This window comes from Natrix helvetica (assembly GCF_964273705.1).
Source record: "Natrix helvetica genome assembly, chromosome: 1".
NCBI lineage: Eukaryota > Metazoa > Chordata > Lepidosauria > Squamata > Natricidae > Natrix > Natrix helvetica.
In genome coordinates this window covers 252,142,510-252,167,755 of record NC_138548.1, presented here as the reverse complement: position 1 = coordinate 252,167,755, position 25,246 = coordinate 252,142,510, and the positions used below count along the sequence as shown (strand labels likewise).

Below are 25,246 nucleotides of genomic sequence, written 5' to 3'. Positions count from 1 at the left end.
TCAAACATGTTGTTTTGAATGTGATGTTTATTTATAGTTTATTCTCATTGGCATTATTGAATCTGAATGTGTTAATCCTTTGAATAAAGTAGGAAGAGCAATAATCACTCACCATGTATTATGGAAAATGATTCCCTAAGTGAATTATAGAAGGCTTCCTTTTCCTTAAAGATAATTCTAAATGGAACACAATCCTAAAGTTACCCTTTTTCATTTTCATTTACTGTATTCCCATCCCAGCAGATGGAGCTGAATACAAACTCATGCAAGGAGCTATTTCAATTTCTACCTTACTACATATTCTGCTGAACTGTTCAAATAGATCTCAAATAGAATAATAGAGTTGGAAGGGACCTTGGAGGTCTTCTAGTCCAACCCCACACTACTTCAGCAAAATGGTTATCTAATCTCTTCTTAAAAACTTCCAGTGTTGGAGCATTTACAACTTCTGGAGGCAAATTGTTCCACTTATTAATTGTTCTAACTGTCAGGAAATTTCTCCTTAGTTCTAAGTTGCTTTTCTCCTTGATTACATAATTTCCATCCATTGCTTCTTGTTCTACCCTCAGGTGCTTTGGAGAATAGTTTGACTCCCTCTTTTTTGTGGCAACCCCAGAGATATCGGAACAATGCTATCATGTCACCCCTAGTCCTTCTTTTCATAAGACTAGACATATCCAGTACCAGCAACTATTCTTTATATGTTTTCTTCTCGAGTCCTCTAATCATCTTTGTTACTCTTGTCTGCACTCTTTCTAGAGTCTCCACATCTTTTCTACATCATGGCAACCAAAACCGGATGCAGTATTCCAAGTGTGGCCTTTACCAAGTCATTCTAAAGTGATATTAACACTTCACATGATCTTGTTTCTATCCCTCTCTTTATGCAGCCTAGAACTGTGTTGGCTTTTTTGGCAGCTGCTGTACACTGCTGGTTCATATTTAAGTGATTGTCCACTGGGACTCTAAGATCTTTCTCACAGTCACCACTATTGAGTAAGGTACCACATATACTATACCTGTGCATTTTGTTTTTCTTGCCTATATATAGAACTTTACTTTTTTTTGGGGGGGGGGGTGTTTAATGTCCATAAACATCTTCATCTCACTAGTGGCCTATGGCTTTCTAACACAAAATGTGAGTCTGAGATATCAAGCCTGATAAGAAGTTGTGGTATATATAGACTGGTTTGTTGAATAAGATATCAAAGCTTCGTGCAATTAGCCTGGTGCACTGTGGGAATCTAGTCATTTGAAAGCATCAATCATCATAAGAAATTTAACATTTAGAAAAAAGAAAGAAAGATAGCTATTCTTCCTCAGTAGTTCATAGAAAGAAAAAACAAGTATAATAAACTTGTATATAGCTTATAAATATTGAGAAGACCTAGCAGACACAACCACAAAATAAGATAATGAAGAATTCCACAAAATTATCTCCAGATGAGGGGAATATATATTATAATACTCATAATACATAATAAAGTACAAAACATGTTGGTGCAAAACAACTCATTTATATACATAAACAAAGATACTGTATATATAAACAAAGATACTGTATATATAATCTGAATTGATGACAACTCACTAAAGAGGGAAGGAAGTTAGATCCATACTACAGAGCAAAGCATTCCATAAGCACCCCTCATCAATGTTGTTTATTGTTAGCTTGTTTGGCAATTCCTTAATTGGGGTATTATTTGCTTCTTGATTGTTGGTCTGATGTTAATCTTGGTGTCAATCTCTGCTCACATGGGTATTGATGAGCAGAGATTAGACATAAGCATAGACATAAACATCTAAATAGCATTCAACAGAGAAAATAAAAAAGCTAGTAGGGAAATAGAAACACTTCCTCACCAGCAAACAACACCCAGCTAGGTAGAGATTAATATCAAATGACGAGAGTATGTCACTAAAATATAAAATAAAAGCAAACCCCATTTGCACTGATGATGTTACCTAGTTTGGTAAGAAACATCTGAAAGAAAACAACCAAGCTCAGAGAGCACCAGGGACCACACATTTAAACCCTGAGATACAAATACTGTCTTGTAACAGGACTATCAGTACAAATAATTGTACTATAGTCATATAGATGTATAAATCCATGGTGCAATCATGCATAGAATGCTGTGTACAATTCTACAAATAGCAGCACTGCAAAAAAAAAATAGGATAGGTCTGGGGAAAACACTGAAAACAATACCCAAAATTATCAAGGGCACAGGCAAGGAAGCCTTTGATTGTATTTAGAAAATAATGAGAAGTGGGCAAGTGATAGAAGGGTATAAATTGTGCACCAAGCATAAAAAGTTGATAAGTCTTTTAAAAAAATATTCTACTTTTTTCATTCAAGTGACTTTTCTTTACTCACTAAATCACAGCTAATCTCTCAAATCCTCTACACAAGAGACAATATTGGCCACCAAACTCAAAGGTAATTAAGCAAATTATTCAAGGATAAATCTATCAATTGTTAGTATTCATGTCCACTGTATCTTATTTCCTTTATCAACAGACAATAAGCCTCTTCATACCAGCTGACTCAGGAACACATAAAAAGAATGCTACTGCCATATTTTCCCGCTTGTGAAATTTTCATTACCATCTCATTGGCAGCAGAATGTTTAACTAGATTGGCCTAGCAAACCACTATAATATTCAGTGCAACGCTCCTTATGTTCCAGACTCAAAAGTCAAGCTTGGCCAAACAGAAGGCAGAGTATTCAGAGAAAAATTATGATTGATTGAATAGGTGAACGTCACTGGCAAATTGGCAGGGCATTTTGATGGAGACTGAAGTCATAATAAAGGTGGAGTTCGATATGTAAAATAACTTCAAGAAGCAAAATGAAAAACTTGCAGCAGCAGAAATACTAATAAACATAATAAGACATACTGTAGCCTTCTGTAGCTTTTGTTATTTAGATGACCACTTGATGATAACAATGTTAGGTGTAACACAGACATTGGTGCACAAGTTTAATACAGAGGTTCTTGCACAGTGTTGCATATACTCATTTCTGAACATTTATATCCAACCTAGCTCTCCAGGCATATAACATATTGCTGATCAGACAGAGATTTTAATGTGATTTGGAAGCTGACCACATTTTCACCCATCACAAAATCTCAGCACCAACCAAAGGATAATATGTTGCAAAATTCTACAAAATACAGATCTTTGACTCTGGGCTGTAACTAGGTCTTTCATGTTTCCCCAGCTTGCCCCAGATACAGAACAAAGTAAGTTATCCTGTATTATGAGCATGTACTATACCACCTGCCACTTCTTCCAGTTCTATTTCAGCTGCAGGGGAAAATACTTGGAGCTTTTGAATAAAATTGTGGTGGGAAGGAGGGAGAGGCTTGCTGGATGTCTGGAACACTTTACCTGGCTGGCTGCCATAATATAAAAGTGAAAAGAAGCTTTTTCTCTCCTTTCTGCATATGCACACGACGGTAGAAGTTTGGGGTTGGAGAAAAGTTAATAGCTCACAGCTAGCTAGTTAGGATTAGCCACTCTACCTCTGGACCATGTCTCCTCCAGAAATGTTGAGATCAACCTGTGGAAAAAGCATGTAGAAATTAAAGTGCTTTCAGAATACCTTGCATATGAATCAGGAACTGGTTTGGAAGATTTCACTAGTAAGGATGACTGCTAGGGAAATCCTGTACCACTTCTTAATCAATCTCAAATAATTGGGGTATGGAAACACCCAAGAGAAGCCATGAAAATGAGGTATGGAAATTTGGCAGAGCTGTACACATGGACATTACACCTGTTGCTGTCTTGAAAGTCCTTTGGCTATAGAAGGGGAGTGGGGGAAGTCAAAAGGCAGGTATTCCAGAGGTGGGTTGCTACCGGTTCGGCCTGGTTCAGCTGAAACGGTAGTGGAATTCAGGCCTGGCTCAGAGAACTGGCAGTGACCCAGGCTTGCCACACTCCTGAACCAGTTCCCTCGCTGCTGCTTGGGCGCTGCCATTTTGGAATTTTAGTGATTGCACGTGCGCAATTCACTGTAAATTGTTCTGCGAATGCACGAAGAACAATTTACATTGAACAGCACACGCACACATGAGGGTTGCGTGCAGGTTGTGAACTGGCAGTAACGCCAGCAGCAACCCACCCCTGATGTATTCATATTCAGAAGTCAATCCAGCCCTGTGTCAGAATGAAATTAAACAAGAGAGCCCAGCATTTCACAATTTGTAATAGCAATAGCACTTAGATTTATATACCTCTTCACAGTGCTTTAAAGCCTTCTAGAAGCAGCTTAAAGAGTCAGCATATTTCCCCCAACAATCTGGGTCCTCATTTTACTGACCTCGGAAGGATGGATGGCTGAGTCAACCTTGAGCCTGGTGAGACTCGAACTGCCAAACTGCAGGCAGTAACTGCAGTACTGCATTCTAACCACTGCACCACGTGGCTTTTAATCATGGTTTAATGGTCAAAATAAGATCCAGTCTATTGTGGTTGCGATGCTGTTCCGGAACTGAAGCGATCCAGTTTTGAGTCCACCCTTAACCTTGAAACCTTGGTTATTAATTTACTGATTTGGGGTTGGTCTCTCTCTTACAGCTTAGGAAAAATAGATTTCTGGAAGGTGATTCCTGATTTTAATAAATGATCATCTCAAGAGAACAAGCAATTCCATATGCCAAAGACACGAGAACACTTCTTTTCAGATCTTTGGCAAATGCAATTATGGAGAGGAGATAGAAGAAATGTAACTTGAAGAAGAAATAAAGAGAATGGAGAAGCTGGTGAAGATGAGAACTGAAGATGAGGAGGTCAAATGAAGAGAGCTAAAAATAATTGCAAGGCAAAGGTAGATCACAAGGCAGAAGTAGGAGCAACAAGACACAGAAAGATTGGAATGATAAGAGTGCAAAGAAGGAACAGAAAGAGGGCAGTAGAAGTGGTTCCATGATATTCATCCTGAGAAAAAGCAAGGCCAATCCTAAGACAGTGGTCTCAACCATCAGATGCTAAAGGGATATGGTACGGATATGAATGGAGAGACAAACTGAGATGTTCAAGAACAGATTTGCAGATTTCCATTGCTAAAAGTTTTCAGCTACCTAAACTAACCTGCTGCTCTGAGCTGCACTGAAGGACTGTGTTTCAATATTCATTTGTTTATCTAGTCAAGGTTTTATAAATGGAACAAAATAAGGTGGTGTTTTTCTCAGTAGAGAGCAGAATCTTTTGGGGCAAAGTGTAACAGTGCCTGATATCCCAGATCCAACTTCATTACCTAGAATTCCTTAGCAGTGGGAGTAGATAGAATTGTGAAAAGAAGAAATATTAATATAGGGGAAATATGAATGGGAAGGTATAGAATGTAAGTTCTACCTGATCCTGTTTGAAATAGCATATTACGGCAAGAATTGCCTGTCGCTTTATTTTTTTTACTTGTGCTACAGAACACATACAAGATTCGAAACTTTATCAGTAATATACTATTTTAAGCCTGTCCTTCATACCAAATTGGAATGTAGCCATTGATTTGTTTTTTTAAAAAAACCAGAAAATTATAGGCTAGTTTGTTTACTTCTTCCATGTAAATTAGTGGGAATGTTAATATAATGTCAAATTATAGAATGAGATGTGTGAAAGAAAAATCAGTGCTATTTAATTTCTTTCATGAATGGCCTACAGTTAGGGTGTATAATGAAATAGCACAGCTTGAAGGTGAGACCAAATTATTAAAGAGTTAAAACCCAAGCAGGCTGTGAATAAATTTCAAAGGAATGTCTACCAACTGGCTGAGTGCGTAACAAAGTGACAAATGAAAGTCAATAGATATATCTGCAGAATAATCCACACTGAAGCAAAGAACCCAACTTCTCAAATATAGATAATGGAACTCAGTTGGCAATGATTAACAAGGGGCTGTGTTTTGTGGCCAGTTCAATGAAAACACTGTGGGACAACTCTGAATCTATAGGACATTAGAGTTGGAAATGGAACTGCCAATATCATGACATTATAAAACAAATTGGAATTGAGTTTACACTTGCAATTCTGCAGCAATACAAGGATATCACAGAACTGGAAAAGGTGCAGGAAAAAGAAACCCCTATGGTAGGCTTCTTTGATGAACTTAGAAAGTTACTGCAGGAAACAGGTTGATGGACTGGAAGAACCTCTGACCTTATCCAGCAGGGCTTCCTTGCTTATATCATTAGGAACATGGACTTTTCTGCAAACACGCATCAGAATAATTAGTCTGAGATAACCAGCAGTTACTTTCAATCAACTGAAATTAAAGGGAGTTTGGCCTTAAATCTGTCCAGGAAGCTCCAGTTTAAATAATTGTGTGTGGCAGTACTTTGGTAAATTATTACCAAAACTATCAATACGACAGAAAATACTCACAATAGTGACAGTTGTTATAAACACATTAATTAAGAGAAGAAATTGATTACTTCTGGATTGCTCTTCTACAAGCAATTCTCAACTTACGACCATAAGTGAACCCCAAATTTCTGTTGTTAAGTGAGACACTTGTTAAGTGAGTTTTGCCGCATTTCACAACTTTTCTTGCTACAGTTGTTAAGTGAATCATTGCAGTTGATAAGTTAGTAACCCGGTTGTTAAGCAAATCTGGCTTCCCCATTGACTTTGCTTGTCAGAAAGTCGCAAAAGGTGATCATATGATCCTGGGACACAGCAAAGGTCATAAATATGAACCAGTTGAGCCAGGATCTGAATCTGGACCACATAATCAATGAGATGGTGCAAAGGTCGTAACTATGAAAAACAATCATAAGTCATCTTTTTCAGTGCCATTGTAACTTTGAACAATCACTAAATGAACTGTCGTAAGTCGAGACCACCTGTACTTTGCTGCTCTCTTGTCATGTAGGTTTCGGTTTAGCAGTTTATGATGTCCATATTCTCTGTCTTTTGGAGAAAGTATGCATGTTTAGATGAAACTAATCTTTGCCTAACGTGAGTCCTTCGGCCTATATTAGAACAAGATGTACAAGATACTGACTTTTAAAACAACAGACAGTAAAATTTATCAGACGTGAAATTAAATATGCATGGGCCAAATTAAACAAATGTCCTCTTTTGTCTAAAGGCTTCACACTTTACTATCATTCTGAGGCATCCTTGACTTCTTAACATGCATTTTACAGGATAACGACAACTGGTAAATTATGATTTATATCTTGAAGGTCTGTAATAATGCAAAATTTAAAAACCCAATAATGAGTATAGCAATTGATTTCCCATCTCCTTATATAAGTTAGCTATCAATTTCATCAGTTCAAGCTAGCAAATTCAGAGTGATATAAGTCTATCATTATGATAACGCTTCAAAGCAAGAGCACATCAATATTTCCATTTCAAGATTATGAATAGTCACTTTATTCTTATAGGGCTAAATCCAGCACCTCATTGATGGTGGGATATACTTTACCTAATAGAAAACTTTGTTAAGGAAATAAAAGTGTGCCTTTATAAAAGAAATGTTCTGACCTGCCCCATTTATCTCTCTTATTCACTGATCTAAAATGTTTGCCTTGGCATATCTGCCTACGATGCTTTCATATTACAGCGACATTGGCATAATGTCATATTCTGTAATGTGTTGCTTTAGTAATAGTGTTGGAATAATACTGTATATGTATAGGTCTTGCACAAAGAGAAACTCCACCAGGACTTTGGTGCCAGGTTTTTGTTGTTTTTAGTTTTAATCAGCTGAGTTTTATAGCTTTCATATGATTTTATATGTCTTTTAATTTTTCTCATTTAATATTTTTATTGAATTATAAAATATTGTCTTTTAATTTTTGATTAGGACTCATCCAGTTAGTTGAAAGATGGACAAGTATACAAATATTACTAATAATCTATATAAATAAAAATGTAATGTTTGTTTGTTCAAAATCTCAAATCTCCGAAAATTCTTCACTGATTGCTTTGAAATTTTGACACAACATTACATTCAACTACGCGCATGTTTTTATATGCATATATTATATAGATGTCACACCTGTGACAGGTAGAAACATGCTTTTTTGTAAAAACATGCTTTTTTGAAAACCAGCGCCATCTGCTGGATGTAAAAGCAACACACACTATACCATAGCATTCATTTCTTGAGTATGGTATATTCGGAACAGTTCGGCCTCTCTCCAGCTTCATCTCGACGGTCCCTTTATATGTGTGGCTGGGCTGCAGCTGCACCCTTTCCCCTTTCCGCCCCTCCTCTGATGAGCTTCGCCATTTCCACCAAAGTGAATCAAAGTCTTTCGGCCTCCCCCTCCCCTCTCTCCCCTCCCACCAGGCCTTTTCTGTCTGCGGTGGGGCGGCGTCTGCCCCATCCCTTGGCCTCCTCCTCCCACCCTTAAGCCGATTGCCCAGTAGAGCTCCAGAGGAGGTGGAGGCGGAGCGTCTCCTAAGCCCTGCCAGCTGTGCACACTCTCCACCCCACTTCACAGGGAGCCATCTACGACCTCGCCAAGGCGGCTCTGACGGGCGGCGGTGGTGTCAGCCTGAGGCGCAGTGGGGCTGGGGCAGCTGCTGGGTCCCCGTGAGGTGGTGACTGCAGCGGCAACGGCATCTCTGGATGGGCCGCGGCCAGCAGGGGTTGCCTCGCGTCCACGTTGCCAGGGGCTGCTCCTTCCTCCTCCTCCTCCTCAGGGGACACCGACCGCCTCCTCTCGCCGCCACCGCTGAGGGAAGCCGGGTCGGGGACGGTGGCCTCCTCCTCCTCCTCCTCTCTTCCTCAGCTCGGCCAGGCCGGGGCCTGTGGGAGCGTCCTCTGTGGCGGCTCTTGCAGGGGCCACCGTGGCTTACTTCCATGCGGGGCCGCCTCCATCGAGGAACTTGCGCTTTCTCTTTTCTTTCTTTTCCATTTAACCAGACTGGGCCACAGCAACGCGTAGCCGGGTACAGCTAGTAAATAAATAAATAAATAAATAAATAAATTTTTAGCATGGTTTGGAACAGGGGTTTTCAAACTTTACAGTAAAGGCATGGGGGCCTTTTCTAAAATTATAAATTCATTTGTAATCTCCATGATAAAACTAGTAATTACATTGGGATTTGAGATGAGCAAGTTTAAGATTTACTAAAAGATGTGTAAATTCTATCGTACTTTCTTGATTCACATTTATTTTGATTGTGCTGTGCCATTGTCTATAGATTGGTCATATTTAGCTTTTTACATACTATTTTTCCCATTTATAAGGATAAACAATTTAACAACCATCATTAAAACATACACATACATTCTATAGAGGTACAGACGCTCTACCATATGCCATGCTGGAAATCATCAGCCAATGGAAGACCATCTGTCAGTTACAGTATTGTTGTGATTGGTGGATAATTTTGACAGATGGCTTAGATCTTTGGGTTTAGCCATTTCTCAAAACTCACCCCAGGCCTTTTTTCTGGTTTTCCAAAGCAAAGCAAGATGGGATTGACAGGATTCCCACTTTGTTTATATTAACACAACTCACATCATACTTTGCCCTTCTCTGTCCCATTAAATGGCAACAAGTTTAGATTGTGTGGGGCTACCAATGAGTTTGGGTCTCCTTGAACTTCTAACTCCTAACCACCAGATTGCAAGAACACAAGTGAGTGGTCAGTTTGGACAGTGCTCCAACTTTGCTTGGTCAAACCTGATCAGCTTTAAAAAAAGTAATCTCCCTCTCAAAGCATGCAATTTACAATTTGTGAACATTTAATTTAAAACATTCTTTCCTCTGAGAGCCCCAAAGCTTGCCTGTTGATAGCCAAGATCCCATTAAACTCCAGGCTTAATTTCTAGACTGAATGTAACTTTTGACGATATGGATGGCTCTGGTTCCATCAGGGTGAATGTTACTCCCTGCACGTACACTGAGCATTCAGTACTCATTAAACACTGAGTTATGTATACTTAAGTGGCTCAAAGGCTAAGATGCTGAGCTTGTCAATCAGAAAAGTCGGCAGTTTGGTGGTTCGAATCCCTAGTGCCGTGAGCTCCCATTACTTGTCCCAGCTTCTGCCAACGTAGCAGTTCAAAAGTATGTAAAATCCAAGTAGAAAAATAGGGACCACCTTTGGTGGGAAGGTAACAGCGTTCCATGTGCCTTTGGTGTCTAGTCATGCTGGCCACATGACCACAGAGACGTCTTTGGACAGCACTGGCCCTTCGGCTTTGAAACAGAGATGAGCACCGCCCCCTAGAGTCGGGGACGACTAGCACATATGTGTGAGGGGAACCTTTACTATTACCTTTTATGTATACTTGGACAAATTAGTAAAGTTCAGGGGTTATAGGTCAGTGGCTCCCAACCTTTTGGGCATCAGGAGCTGGTTCCATGGAGGCGGGACCAGATGGTCCAAGCTGGTACCGCCCCAAGCACCTGATGGAGCCGGATAGGTTCCAGATGGAGCTTGGGCCATTACCTGTAGCCCTGACCTGCGCTCGGTCGGAGGACCTAGCGGCCGCCTGGAATAGGGCGGCGGCTGGGGCCTTGGACCGGGTTGCGCCTTTGCGACCTCTCCTGCGGCAGCGACCCACCCGGGCTCCTTGGTATACCGAGGAGCTGAGGGTGATGAAGCGCCATAGGAGACGTCTAGAGAGCAGGTGGAGGTCCTCACGCTCCGAATCTGATCGAACACAGGTAAGAGCTTATTTACGGACCTACCTTGTGGCATTAAGGGCGGCCAAACGTAGATATTGCGCTGCTCTTATTGCGTCCGCGGATAACCGCCCTGCCGCCCTGTTTAGGGTGACCCGCTCCCTCTTGTCACAGAGGATGCAAGGGGCACCCTTGCAGGGCAGAGCAGAGGAGTTTGGGGAATATCTGCAGGATAAAGTCGCTCAGATCCGGAGCGGATGGGCCCCCCTCAGTGGACCGGACGGGCCGCCAACAGCGAGTCTTGTGAGACCATACTGGGAGGAGTTTGATTCTGTTGCCCCCGAGGATTTGGATAGGTTGCGTGGACGGCTGCGACCCACCACATGTTTAATGGACCCGTGTCCCTCCTTGTTGGTACTGGCATCTTGGGAGGTGACCCGAGGCTGGCTTCTGGGCCTGGTGAATGCCTCATTGGGTGAGGGATCCTTACCAGCCGCCTTGAAGGAGGCGGTGGTGAGACCCTTACTTAAGAGGCCTGCACTCGACCCAATGGAGCTAGCTAACTATCGTCCAGTCTCCAACCTTCCGTTTTTAGCGAAGGTTGTCGAGAATGTGGTGGCGCAGCAGTTTCCACAACACCTTGACGAATCCGAGTATCTAGACTCACGCCAGTCCGGCTTCCGACCCGGGCACAGCACAGAGACAGCCTTGGTCGCGTTGGTCGATGATCTCTGGAGGGCCAGAGATAGAGGTTGTTCCTCTATCCTGGTCCTATTAGACCTCTCGGCGGCTTTTGATACCATCGACCATGGTATCCTATTGCGCCGGTTGGAGGGGATAGGAGTCGGAGGTACCGTTTTGCGGTGGTTCGGCTCCTACCTCTCCGACCGGAGGCAATGTGTGTTGACAGGGGGACAGAGGTCGACCCCGAGGCCACTCACTTGTGGAGTGCCACAGGGGTCGGTCCTCTCGCCTCTCCTGTTCAACACATATGTGAAGCCGCTGGGTGAGATCATCCATGGTTTTGGGGTTGAGTATCACCTCTACGCTGATGATACTCAGCTGTATATTTCAACCCCAAACCACCCCAACGAGGCTGTTGAAGTGATGTCCCGGTGCTTGGAAGCCGTCGGGGTCTGGATGGGGGACAACAGACTTAAACTCAACCCCTCCAAGACCGAGTGGCTGTGGCTACCGGCACCTCGGTTCAGCCAGCTGATTCCATCGCTGGCCATAGGGGGCGAACAATTGCCCCCTGTGGAACGGGCGCGCAATTTGGGCGTCCTCCTTGATGCCCGGCTGTCAATGGATGACCATGTGGCAGCCGTGGCGAGGGGGGCGTTCCACCAGGTTCGCCTGGTGCGCCGATTGCGCCCCCTACTGGACCGGGATGCCCTACGCACGGTCACTCATGCGCTGGTGACGTCCCGCCTGGATTACTGCAACGCTCTCTACATGGGGCTGCCCTTGGGACGCGCCCGGAGACTGCAGTTGGTTCAGAACGCAGCCGCGCGGGCTGTGATGGGGAGTACGAGGTACTCCCACGTAACACCTCTCCTGCGCGAGCTGCACTGGCTACCTGTGGTTTTTCGGGTGCGTTTCAAGGTGCTGATTACCATCTTTAAAGCGCTCCATGGCACGGGACCTAGTTACTTGCGGGATCGCATCCTCCCACATACATCCCTGCGGCCAATTCGCTCACACAGGGAGGGACTTCTCCTGGTGCCGTCCACTAGGCAATGCCAACGGGCGACACCAAGGAGTAGGGCCTTCTCTGTGATGGGCCCAACCCTCTGGAATGACCTCCCCCCCGACATTAGAACCACTTCTGACCTCCGCTCCTTCCGGCAAAAATTGAAGACTCACCTGTTCCGATTAGCAGGCCTGGCATAATTACAACTGTCCCTCCTGGCAAATGTATTATTATCTGGTTATTTTAGGGTTTTTTAATCTGTTGTGTCTGTTTTAGGGATTTTAAAAAAATTATATTTATTCAGCTTTGTACAGTTCTTTTAATTGCATTTTAACCTCCTCCAAACTGTACATATTTAATTTTTTATTGTATTTTTGTGATATTCTCTATGGACTGTACACCGCCCCGAGTCCCTTCTGGGAGAGGGGGCGGTCTAGAAGCACAAATAAATTGAAATTGAAATTGACAGAGGTTTTTCCATGGATCAGAGGGGGCATGGTTTTGCATGCTGCCTGCGTCTCATGGATGGGGTTTCACTTGTTTGTACGGCCCAGTTTCTGGCATGCTGGTCCCAGTGCCAGTTCACGGACCAGTGTTGGGAACCACTGTTATAGGTGATCTCACTATTTCATCAGTGCTGGCTCCCCTTTTTTTCAAAAAAAAAAAGCCATTTTTTTAAAAAAATCCCAGGTGTTTGTGTGTGTACATATGTATATACACACATACATACATACATATACATACATACACACACACATCTGGGCTCCAATAAATAATACTATCTGGGGCTCCAGAAACTCTACATAAGTTAACTTTTCATATTAACTTCTTTTCATTGAGTTAAAGATCTCCTAGTCCCACCATTCTTTTCACCATGCTTTCCCCTACCCCTTGCAGTCTCATGGGGGACACCTGGAGACAAATCGAGTTAGGGGGGAAGCAAATCGTCACCTTTCTTATCCATGTTGACTTTGATCATGGATGGGATACTGTCAAATATGGTTGCTCCAAAACAAACCCATAAAACCTCTATCAGTCAACAATTTATCCTCGTTAGCTGTCATTGTAGATACATTCCAAGTGCATTGTGAATATAATCATTATATTTGTAACAATAAGATGTAGAGATATACTTTGCATTTCAGTGTTAATTATCTTAGTTTGTCATGGGCCAATAAGCGCCACATACAGAATCTGTAGTGCGCACCAGTGACACTTATCACTATTGTGACATGGACAGCCATATCAATTTCTTAAATATATTGATTACATACCATCAAGTCAAAGTGGAGTCTTAGCAACTTCATAGATTTTTCTGCCTGATCTCTCCCTTACCAAAATAAATAACGTGTTCCCAAATAAACACTGTATCCATCATATAACCTACAACTTCAATTTGTGGTGGTGGTGGTGGTGTGTTGGTGATTTGTCCAGCATTTTGTAAGCCACTGATAGGCTAGGATGACATCTTTCTATATTCTAATGATATTTTAGGTTTCTTTTTCCTCTGGTAGAATAGAACAATTTTATACAGGTGTCTTCCTGCTGAAAGAGGGTTAATCAATGGGCTTATCAACTTGCCTTTTTCAACCGAACACTGTGAAGGGAAGGCGGGATTTTATTTTTGTTTGCTATTTCGCCGACACTTATGGCTGACAGTAAAACTGAATTAATGGGCACCAGGCTTTGCCTGCCTCTCTCCCGCGCACCTGTACCAAACACGCGTTGGCTGAATGAAAGCCCCGTGAATGCATAGATTGCCTCCTACTGTAGAGCGTTTCGCGGCGAATCCGACGCCAGGTTCCTTTTCGACTAAATGTAAGCCTCCTTCCGCCTCGAGGGGCGGAGAAGCCAAACTTGCGGCGGTCATCCGCCGTATCTCGCCCCCGTCCTCCTTTTGCCTCTCGCCTCCCCACGTCCAGGATTGCAATCTCAACCGAACGTAGAGGGGAGGGCCCGCTTTGGCTCCTCTGCGTGTGTGTGTGTGTGTGTGAGAGAGAGAGAGAGTGTATGAGGGCGGGCGCGGAGCCGCGGTCCGCCTGTCCCAGGGGGCGGCGCGGGGAAGCGAGGCGGCCAATCCGCCAGTTGGACTGACTGGGGAGCGTCGAGAGGGAAGCAGGCGGACTCCCTTCAGCCAGAGGCGGATCAGCTCGGCACCTGTGGCGGCTACAACCGAGTTTCTTAAGCAAGTCGCTGGGGCTGCTGTGTGATGCCACCGCCCGGGCAGGAGCGGGTGTTGCCTGTGCTGGGGGCGCGTTGCAGAACCCTCTACCCCTTCTCCGGCGAGCGGCATCGGCACGGACTGCGTTTCGCTGCGGGCGAGCTGCTCACCGTCCTCCAGGCGGGGCCGGACGGCGGTTGGTGGGAAGGGGAGACGGCCGAAGGACTGAGGGGCTGGTTCCCGGCCAGCTACGTCCAACTCATTGAGGTGAGAGGCGGGGGGAGGGAAAAGAACGAAGGGGAGAGGTCAGTCATTGGTGGGCTCACCTTTGGCTAGCCTCAGGGGGGCGCCCGGAGTGGGTGACGGAGGTATCAATATTGCTGCAGAACCTCCTTGAGGAAAAGCCTGTCGCGGGGGCATGGGGGGGCGTCACGGGGTGTCCCCCCCTTGGTTCGGATGCCCGGCTGTCCGTTGAAGTCCGGCGAAGTTTGCTCCCCACCTTTGGTCTGGGGTGCAGCTGCCGGGTCTGTGCGTGGCTCTTCTTGGTCGTGTGCAAGCGCTGGTTGGGAAACACTTGGGGCGGTTCTGTGGGCTGCAGCAGAGCAGAGTGGGGTTTTTGTGGGCGCGCATCCTGGCCGCGGGCTCGGAAGCCGCTACAAGATTTGTGGCGGTGTGTGTGTGCGTGGGGTGGTGGTGGTTGGGCTTTAGCCTGTTGAGGGACTAAAGCCAACAGGGACTTGCTGTTGAGTGTGAGGGGCGGGACGGGATTCCTTCGTAGCTTCGGTGGGTGGAAAGATCACCCGGTGAGGAGGGGAGCTGGCGCGTGGGCTGCTCCCCGGTGCGGAGCGGGTGTGGGGAAGAGCTGTAGTGGTGGGCGGCCGTACAAAAGGCATGCTGGGAGCTACTTCAGGTTCAAAAAAACAGTCGGGGGTTGAGGATTGTTGGCTTCTTTTCCCAAGGATGACAAGCAGAGGTTGTGCAAACCTCACAGATGTCTTATGGAGATTCTCAGTCGTCCAGGACGTGGATGTCTCAAAAATGCCTTTTTTTTTTTTTTTGCTCAAGACGCAACTGCACTTTCTGGTTGATTTGCTTCTCATCTAAGAAGCTTCTTCTGCTCTAACTGGTCGTGGGGAATGGAAGGGTTTATAGTCCTTGCAGATAAGCTGGTCATTTGCATTCTTTTAGCAAGTCGTTGAGGCCACCTGCAGGTTTATCTGCCTTGTAAGGGTCACCTCACCACAGATGTTCTCCTGCTTGTCCAAGGACTCTGCCATCTTCCCTTCCACTTTGTGGTGGAGCCTTGTTTTTTCCTCCTCACATAGTGAGTTCCTAAGGTGCATCAAGGGTTCCCTTCTTCCCCATCCCCCCTCCTCATGTTGGAGCTTTTGGTATGAAACTGCTAAAGCTCATTTCAGCTCATGACAGTGAGTAACTTCCCCTCCTGCCCAGGAAGATAGACTGCCTTATCCTGAGTCAGACTGTTGCTCCATCCAGCTTCAGATGTTTGGCTCAACTATGCCCCCGCCTTTCCCCAGATTTCCAAGCCATTGCTTCCATTGGCTAGGAAGGAGTTTAGGGAAAGGGTGTATTCAGTGCTGGCATCTCCAGGTTAGGTCCAGGAAAGACTTTTATTTGAAATTTTGGAAATCTTTTCCCATTTAGTTTAGCAGACAAGTGATTTGTTTTTATAAGGCAGCTGTTTGTATTCCCATGAAAATGGGCTTTGGTGTGCAAAAGTGCAATCAGAGAATTGTTTTGCCCTGTAATCAGTTATCACATATCCATGTAGTACACATATGGTGCTGTGCAGCCAGCTGCTTCTTTTTCTAATGGGTGCTTCTTCCTAGGTTGCACGACTTGCCTTCTTGTGGTTATGATCATCAATATGATCACCATAAATGCATTCAAACATGCAGATACAAATATTAATACACACATTTACTCTTTCAAAGTTTCTTTTGGAAGACTGCAATATTTATGTATTGTTAGGTTCTTACAGAGCACTACTGGATTAAAGGAGAAATGCAAGATCTTCTATTTAAACTTCAGTACTGTGGTTCATAATCTAATTAAAATATATACATGTTTACTTGTTTACTTTGAGTAGATTTATGACTTAAATAATCAGTATCAGCACTGCTCTGCTCACACAATCTTATTCTAGAAAGTATACAATTTTGCAAGTATAATTGAGTGGTGTCACTATAATATGGTCCTATAGCACCACTAAGCCAATTCCATCATCTGTATTGTTGTATATAGTATTTTCACAAGTTGCTTAGACAGCTTGTTGGCAATGCTTTCACCTTTTCAGAGGATTGTCTAATGTAACAAGTGCTGCTGTGTAAAATAGGATTCTAATCCTACAGAGGCCAAACAATGTCTGTTGGTACTAAAAAGCAGGATAGGAGTACCATAGCATTCTGTAACTCATCCTCCCAGCAATTGATATTGTATCATATACAGGTTGCTAACTCTGGATTCCAGCTGGGAAAATTGTACTGTACCTGTATGTAGATTTCTTTTAAAATAATTTCTGGTTTATGTAATCCTACTTTAAAATATAGTGTTCAAACTACCAGGACATCTAACAAAACCAGAATCACAGATTTCACATCTAGGTTTTAGTGGGGAACTATGCACATATCGTAAAAATGCAACATGCTACTAAGAAGTGATAGGTTTCCATGATGAATTAGACAAGCCAATAGTAATGTCATAATATTACTTATTCTGACTGCAATATGGGTCTTAGTTGACCATCATGCAAATTTGGAATGTTTTCTAGGGAACAAAGTTAGTGTTGGTATGCAGTTGTAAATAATGGGACATATTTATGAAATGTAGATGGGAATGACTCTTCAAGTAATGTGTTTGTGGTTTTGGATAGCAATCTAAATCATGCTTAGTGTGGCTTAGAACACACTTATGTGGCCACAGTAAAGGCCATCTGGTTGAGTAGAATAGTTTAGGGAACCATTCAGGGAATCTTTTGTGACTTGATTTTCACTGTTCAAAGATACATAGTTGGCTGAATTTGTTACATTGCAATAAACCATGAACAATTATTTCCACATCACACTGGTTAGATTTACACTAAACCAAAATCCAATAAACCATAATATATCTTTATGGTTTTTGGAAATTCAGCTTGTATGAACTTTATGACATATTTGGGGGATAGACGCATTCTATCAATAATTACTATTGTAGTGTGCCCTTTAGGCCATATCAAATAAGCATCTCCTGCTTCCATACTACACAGTTGCTTTAATGGGTGTGGTTTATTTTGTTTACTTTTGCTTCATAGTGATATGAAATTCTAGGCTGTGAAGTTCATTTGAACTTCATATTCAACCTTTTAAATTTGTCTATAAACACCAAAAAAAAAATTGAGATGTGTATGAATAGGTGCTCCTAGTGGGGGCAATATAAGAGGGAACAACTGATATTGTATGTATCACAAATTATGTACTCACATAATTTTCCATTGTGTTGTGACCACATGATTCACATTATTAGCATGACGATGTTATGATGCCTGTGTCATTTTTATGTCAGCATGGCATAATTGTTCTTGATACTTTTACTTCCCCTGTAATATTAGCAAGGAGCTAGCTCAGGCTCTGCCTTTTAATATAATGCTGTACATCATGGCTTCCAATTGTGCCATATCTGATAAACTAATGAAAACACTGAATTGATTGGCCAGTTGCTGTGTTGGGGAAAAAGCTACGTACATTTCTGTGCATGAATTTGCTAAAATGCTTTCTTTTTGTGAAGGTATTCTTGCTTCCCAATTGGTTAAATGTTGTTTCTGTTGAAAATTGTCCTGCCTACTTCTATTGTTTACAGGAGTATTGTGCAGTGATTGTTAATATTGTTGCTTGCTCCTTACAACAAGTAAGGAAAACCCTAGAAATTTCATTTTACAAATAAATAAAGTTCTATGGAATGCAGTCTTAGAAGCTTTAGCAATTGACAGTTTGCAAAGTTATGCACATTTGGCTCTGAATTTCTTCTTGAGCACCATTTTAAGTTAATACTAAAACAGTTGTAGCTTTATATTTATGTTTGTAGGTTTAAATAAAATAACCAAAACCTGTGAGCTATGTTGTAATAGACACTTGAGAAAGGACTCATGTACATTCCCATATGGAGGGTAATTTGACAGTTACTCCCTTTCCTGTTTTGGAAGCTTAAAACCCTTTGGCTGCTGTACTAATATCTGATCTCCACATTGGTGCTTCTGAACTGCTCCTTATTAGAGGCTGTTTGTTTCACCATAAAAATATAATTGCCTTCAATGGGTTTGTTCCTGTTAAGCCTGTTTAAGATGATAATGCCTACTACCTTATTTATGCTGTAAGGCATATAAATTCATATGATATTGTTGAGACTAATTATAAGCCAGACGATTACACAAAAAGAAGAGGATATGGCAAAACATCTGTGGGGTTGGGAAATTATAACTCTGCTTTGACCATATGCTTTTAATCATGTATGTTTTCACTACTTTCTTTTACAAGTGATCTGATGAAACAGTCTCTATTTTCGAGTGATGGAATAGTGTTCTGGTCTGGAAGTGGGTTAGTCTCAATGTCCTCTTGGGATGTCTTCCAGATCTTATTTATAAACTTGGGATCTGAACAGTAAAGAGGTTAATGGAACAAAAATGAATGGGAACCCTTTCTTTTCTTTATTAAGAGGCTTCTTCCTGGTTGTGTAGCTTTCAGAGAAGGAAGGCAGCCAACTAGACTACCAACCAGCCAGCCATTCATTTGGAAGTCAGGTTCTACAAAGTGGGCTCAAAGCCAGACATTAGGAGTCAAGGTTTTTAAAACGAAGGATGTGAACAGCTTCCATGAATGAGTCTGAAAAGTTTTAAAAAAATAACCTGGTGGTTTGAAGAATGCTTTATGATGGTAGGTTTTTAAAACTCATGTAGACAAAGCAATAACTAGAAATTGAAAATATCCTGGTGTGGATCAGAGGTGGTATTTAGCCAGTTCTGACAAGTTCTGGAGAACCGGTAGCAGAAATTTTGAGTAGTTCGGAGAACCAGTTCATACCCCCTCTGACTGGCCCTGCCCCCATCGATTTTCTGCCTCCCGAGTCCCAGCTGATCCGGAGGGAATGGGGATTTTGCAATATCTTTCCCCTGGAGTGGGGAGAGAATGGAAATTTTATAGTATCCTTCACCTGCCACGCCTACCAAGCCATGTCCACCAAGCCATGCCATGCCCACCAAGCCACTCCCACAGAACTGGTAGTAAAAATTTTTGAATCCCACCACCGTTGTGGATGTAATGCATACTCTTCCATATCCACCGACATATCACAAATGGGTGTGTGGGTGTACTGTAAAAATTGGGCTATCATATCCAGGCTGTAAAAATCTGGATGACCATGAAATGGTAGCAAAAAGATACAAAAAATGTCAACTGTCCATATGTTTGTAACCCAGATAATATAATAGTAATTGCCCTTAGATTTATATAGCGCTCCATAGTAGTTTATAGCACTCTCTGAGTGGCTTACAAATGTTAGCATATTGTCCCCAACAATCTGGCTCCTCATTTTATCAACCTCGGAAAGATGAAGGGCTGAGTCAAACATGAACTGGTCAGGATCAAACTCCAGGCAGTGGGTAATGGGCAGAGTTAGCTTGCAATACTGCATTGTAACCATTGCACCAGCACAGCTCATAAGCCTAGTCTAATACAAGACCCCAGTTCCTCTATTATTGTATACTGCTGAGGACTGCAGATAGCATTTGTTTGAAAAAGATTTATTCAGAAAGAATAATTTTTCTGCTCGGGTTGCAGTCAGTGTCAACATTATACCATGGTTTATTGTTATGAGAAGATACAATCTGTATGCAAAAATTGTACTAAGGCATAATATAGGTTGTTTAGTTTAGTGATATATTGTGTGAACCAAGCCAATAGTGATTAATTCAACAAACCATATTTAGTGAATGGGTTAGTGTACTGAGTAAATCAGGTTACCCATGGTAAATATTAAGCTTGAACCTACCCATTTCTCTTTTCTTTCATCCAGGAAATGTTTTTGTGTGAAAGTAACTTCAATATTGAGAAGACTTGATACTCCAAACTGTATTCAAGCTTTCTTCATTCAGAAATAAAATACTTAGAAATAGGTTGGGTGTGTGTGTGTGTCTAGCTGAATTCCAGAGTTTCAATAATGGATATTAACAAATAAATGATCAAATTAATGAATTTTAAAATCGCCGATTAAAGATGTTATATTCCTCTGGAATAGAACTGAAGAAAGATGTTCCATGTGAAAAAAATGTGCATGGAATATGCGCCTTCGGGTACATGACCCACTTTTTCTGTTCTAGGTTTCTGCTCCAAATTGTAAAAAGTTATTTTCTGCAGTAAATGATTTTCATTTCACTTTTAAGAAATTAATCAATCTGTTTCCTGGTGTCTCATTTAGATGCAAGATATGAGCTACATACTTTTAAATGGGCAAGAGATCTTGCCAGCATGCATCCTGAATCCCAGCTTTTTCTTTCAGGCAGTACATTAAGAAGTGAACTGACAGGAGGAAAAATAGTGTTGTGTATGCTTTAGTCTCTCTCTCTCTCTCTCTCTCTCTCTCTCTCTCTCTCTCTCCTCCCTCCCTCCCTCCCTCCCTCCCTCCCTCCCTCCCCCTCTCCCCCTCTCCCTCTCTGTATGTATATAGATAGATAGATAGATAGATAGATAGATAGATAGATAGATAGATAGATAGATAGATAGATAGATAGATAGATGATAGATAGATAGATAGATAGATAGAGAAAAATTAATTTTAATGTCTAAACTGCTTTATTTACTGTAAGGTTGGGCAATTCAATTCTATGCATAGTTGTTTGGAAACACATTTTTTAGTACTCAGTAGGATTTATGCCAAATAAATAGTCACAGCTCATAGGACAGCAGTTTAAATTGTTTCAATACACCCACCCGTCCATCCACCCACCAACTCACATGTATATATAAAACAAAATTAGTGTATGACTCCTTCACCAGAGTCCAGGTGGTTTATAACAGCAACATACCATTAAAAACAATTCAGACTCCTCCAAAAAAAAAGTCAAAATATTAAAAAGTCTGAAAATTAGTTGAAAGTCAGCCAATGCTCCTTAGTTCTCAAATGCCAGGAACAAGATAATTTTAATTGCTTTTTTGAAACAATGTTCTTCTGAAGGTAAGTGATACTACAGTAATGGGAAGACTACATGAAAGATCTGCTCTCATTACCTGCATCCCTCTCTCACAAGCTAAAAATCTGAAGTATGTGCTCAGTGCAAAGGATTAGCAGGTTCATTCAGAAGAGGGGAAAAAAGGAACTAGCCTTATAGGGTTGGGTAATCACCACCAGTATGTACTGTATATTACTATATCAGCTAATAGTTCTCTGCTTGCTAAACCTCGGCCTACCCAATGAATTGCTTCACAGAATTTACTGTTTTTAGTAAATGCAGCTCATCTTGGAATGGTGACATTTGCATATGTTCATTTCAGAGAAGATTATTTTCTTCTCTGTATCAAATCTACTTCTTCTCATTTTCCTTCATGGATGTGAAGAAGCAGCTGGCAGGATAGAGTTTGCACGACTATAGGCTATCAGGACTTTTCATAGCTGCTGTCTCTTCCTTTGGTTAGACAGCTCTTTTTTGAAGAATAATGTATAACTGCAGGAATGATGGGAGAGCTTTGGAACTGGACGTCCTACTTGTCCCTATTTGCTGAGCTGTACTTATGGGCTGTCTAAAGAAGAAAGACAACTTTGTCAGGGATTTTATTCTGTGGATAGATAAGAACAGAATCTTAGTTGAACGCCTTACTTCCCTTTTCACAGCTAACTATGGCAGGGGTGGGCTTAAAAATTGCAGCAAAGGTTCGCTGCCCCGTTGCTGGGTGGGCATGGCTATGGTGGGTGTGGCCTAGTTGGCCTCCTGTACCATGATGGGGGTTGTGTGTTTTTCACTCTCCCCAGGCTCCTCCGCACCCTTTTGTTTGAGCCTCCGGGAGGGAAAAAACTGCTTACCCCAAACAGGCCCATATCCAGACTTCCAGAATCTCCAGTAGCCGCCCCCCCTCCCCCGAGCCTCCACGCGAGTCCTGCACTTACCTGGCATGAACAGGCTGTGTGGAGACTTCTAGGAGGGGAGGGGTGGGGTGGGCAGGGCCACTCAGGAGTGGGATTTGGGGGTTCATTGAGCCACACAGAATCTTCACTAGGGGATTGGCCAAACCTATGCGAACCCCCAGCAGCCCACCCTGTATGGACAGACATTATTCTTGTGGGTTCTAATTTATTTTTAACCAGATTCTCAAGGTCCAACAGTTGGTAGCAAATGCAAATAGTGGTTTTGGAAAACAAGTATAAAATTATGAGGCACCAGGCATATGCTTATCTCAGGGATATGTGTTTGGAACAAGGATGGAACTTTGAAAGCATGCAAACATGTATGTCCCCACAGAAATCTCCCTCTCTCTCTCTCTTCCTTGCTCGCTCGCTCGCTAGCTATATCTGTCTATCCACAGCCATGCAAACATATGTGCCTCTGCTGAGATTAGAAACCCTTGTTAATCTTTTACAAATCTTCTAGAACAAGGGTGTTGAACTTGCAGCCCGCGGGCCAGATGCATCACGCGCTGGCCACCCCCACCTCCATTTTAGTGAAGGGGGAAAATGTCATACATCAAGTGATAAGAATATGATGCTGCAAATGTGACACCCCTATTCTAGAGAATGACCAGTCAGTTCGAGTTTAAATTTTACACAGCAGTTGATATGGGGACAGTTTGCTCAGTAAAGAGATATGAAAATATTGCTCCTTTTGGTGTGGTTTCTTTTGCTGCTTAATCAGGAAAGTCTTTCAAAATGTCAAATCAAATGCAGCTGCCCATTAGAGCTCTATGGCAGGGGTGTCCAAACTTGGGAACTTTAAGACTTGTGGACTTCAACTCCCAGAATTCCCCAGCCAGCAACACCCCTGCTCTATGGCTTTCGAACATGGTAAAAACGTACAAACCTGATTCTGGTTAAAACTAATAAAAGTGGATTAAATAGCCCTGAGACTACTGAGAAGATTCTGCTGTAAAGCTAGAGGTTAATTAATGGGGATGGGATTTGAATATTTACTGCAATCACGTTCTCACTGAAAGCACTGTGTACCCTTTAATTCTCACTATTTAAAGCAGGGTATAATAACTAAAAAGGACTGGAAGGTCAATTTCATCTATTTAAGTATATTTTAGTTTTCTAATCAATAAACCTTATATTGTCAAGCAACACCACCATCACTGTTTGGCTTTGAAAGGCCACTTTCTTGTGACTTGCTACATAAAAATCAATATGCAGTACTACATCTTCCAGTACTATCTATTGGAAAGTTCTTTACCCAAGTTGTTCTGTACAGGTAGTCCTCAACTTAAGACCATCATTGAGCCCAAAATTTCTGTTGCTAAGCAAGACAGTTATGCCGTGTCTTGTGCTCCATTTTATGAACTTTTTGCCATTGTTGTTCAATGAATCACTACAGTTGTTAAGTGAATAATGCGGTTATAAAGCAAATCTGCCTTTCACCACTGATTTTGCTTATCAGAAGCTCCCCAGGATGGTTGTAAATGACAATCCCAGGACACGGGGGTACCGCAACCATTGTAAATGCATGTCAGTTGGCAAGCACTCAAAGTCTGATCTCGTGACTGTGGGGGTGCTGCAGTGTTCATAAGTGTGAGAACTGGTCATAAGTAACTTTGAAAGGTCATTAAACAAATTGTAAGTCGATGACTACTTGTATGGCTTTATTTTAGTTTTCGATTGTGGTGCCTTGAAATCCCGCTCTTATCTAATATCTAATATTTTTTGGCAAGTGTATATGATGAGATCAAATCATATATATATATATATGATGGCTAACCTTTTTGTCATCACATGCTGAAAGCATGCGCACATAATGGCACCCATAACCCCCTACCCAGTGCATGTGCACGCTCCCCCATGTTTCCTCCATCCCATGCATGTGTGTGTGTGACCCTCGTGCATGTACCTCGCCCATATACATGCTTGTGCAACCCCCCCTCGCACGCTGCTCCCCACCCCCTGCACATGTATCTCCCACATGTGCCCCACCCCCGTGGTATGCGTGGCAGAGACCCAAAAAGTAGCAGGCTGGCGGAAGGCGCGCACACATGCGGTGAAGCTGAGCTGAAGCGATGGCTCTGCGTGCCACCTATGGCATGCATGCCATAAGTTTGTCATCACGGATATATATGTATGAATGTATGCACTTATTTCTAGCTCTTTTTAAGTCCTCTTATTTTCAAATTGTCTTCTGTCTTTCCTGTTTTATTTGGTATTTTGTTTTATTGATTTTTAATACTATCCTGAAGGTTAGTGTAAAGATTTTATAAATAAACCACACATTCTGCCAGACAAGACTTGTCCAAGATTATTTCCTGTGGGTCTGCTATTAAGCAGGTTCATTCCTTTGGATTCTTTCCAAACTACACCACCTTGTCCAATATAAAAGCCTGAATTCAACAAGCTTAATTCTTTTTTAAACTTAAGTAGTTCCAGGCTAATTTTGTTTCAGGAAATGTAGCAAGGTCAAACTTTGAATATGAAAAAAAAAGTTTTATAAGGTTCCTTTTCCACCTTTACCCACCCTCCTTTCTGGACATAGGGTATGATAAGGTTCCGTACTGTACTGGCGGTCTTATAAGAAGTAGAAAATCATAAGATGAAAGAGCTTA

The 25,246-nt window shown here is 42.3% G+C and overlaps 2 protein-coding genes across 3 annotated transcripts in view; one reads left to right on the top strand and one right to left on the bottom strand.

Annotated features, from left to right (window-relative positions):
• The window catches only part of LOC309382444 (uncharacterized protein), a 348,957-nt gene that overhangs the window by 264,112 nt on the left and 59,599 nt on the right, over positions 1-25,246 (bottom strand). The gene's annotated exons all lie outside the window — the stretch shown is intronic.
• GAS7 (growth arrest specific 7) overlaps positions 14,373-25,246 on the top strand; it is a 154,207-nt gene continuing 143,333 nt past the window's right edge. Inside the window, exon 1 of one of the 2 annotated variants that reach the window (XM_081933950.1) lies at positions 14,373-14,729. In XM_081933950.1, coding sequence (XP_081790076.1) covers positions 14,511-14,729 — 219 coding nt within the window. In that variant the 5' untranslated portion in view covers positions 14,373-14,510. The remainder of the gene's footprint in view (positions 14,730-25,246) is intronic. The other variant, XM_081933949.1, reaches the window with a different exon arrangement.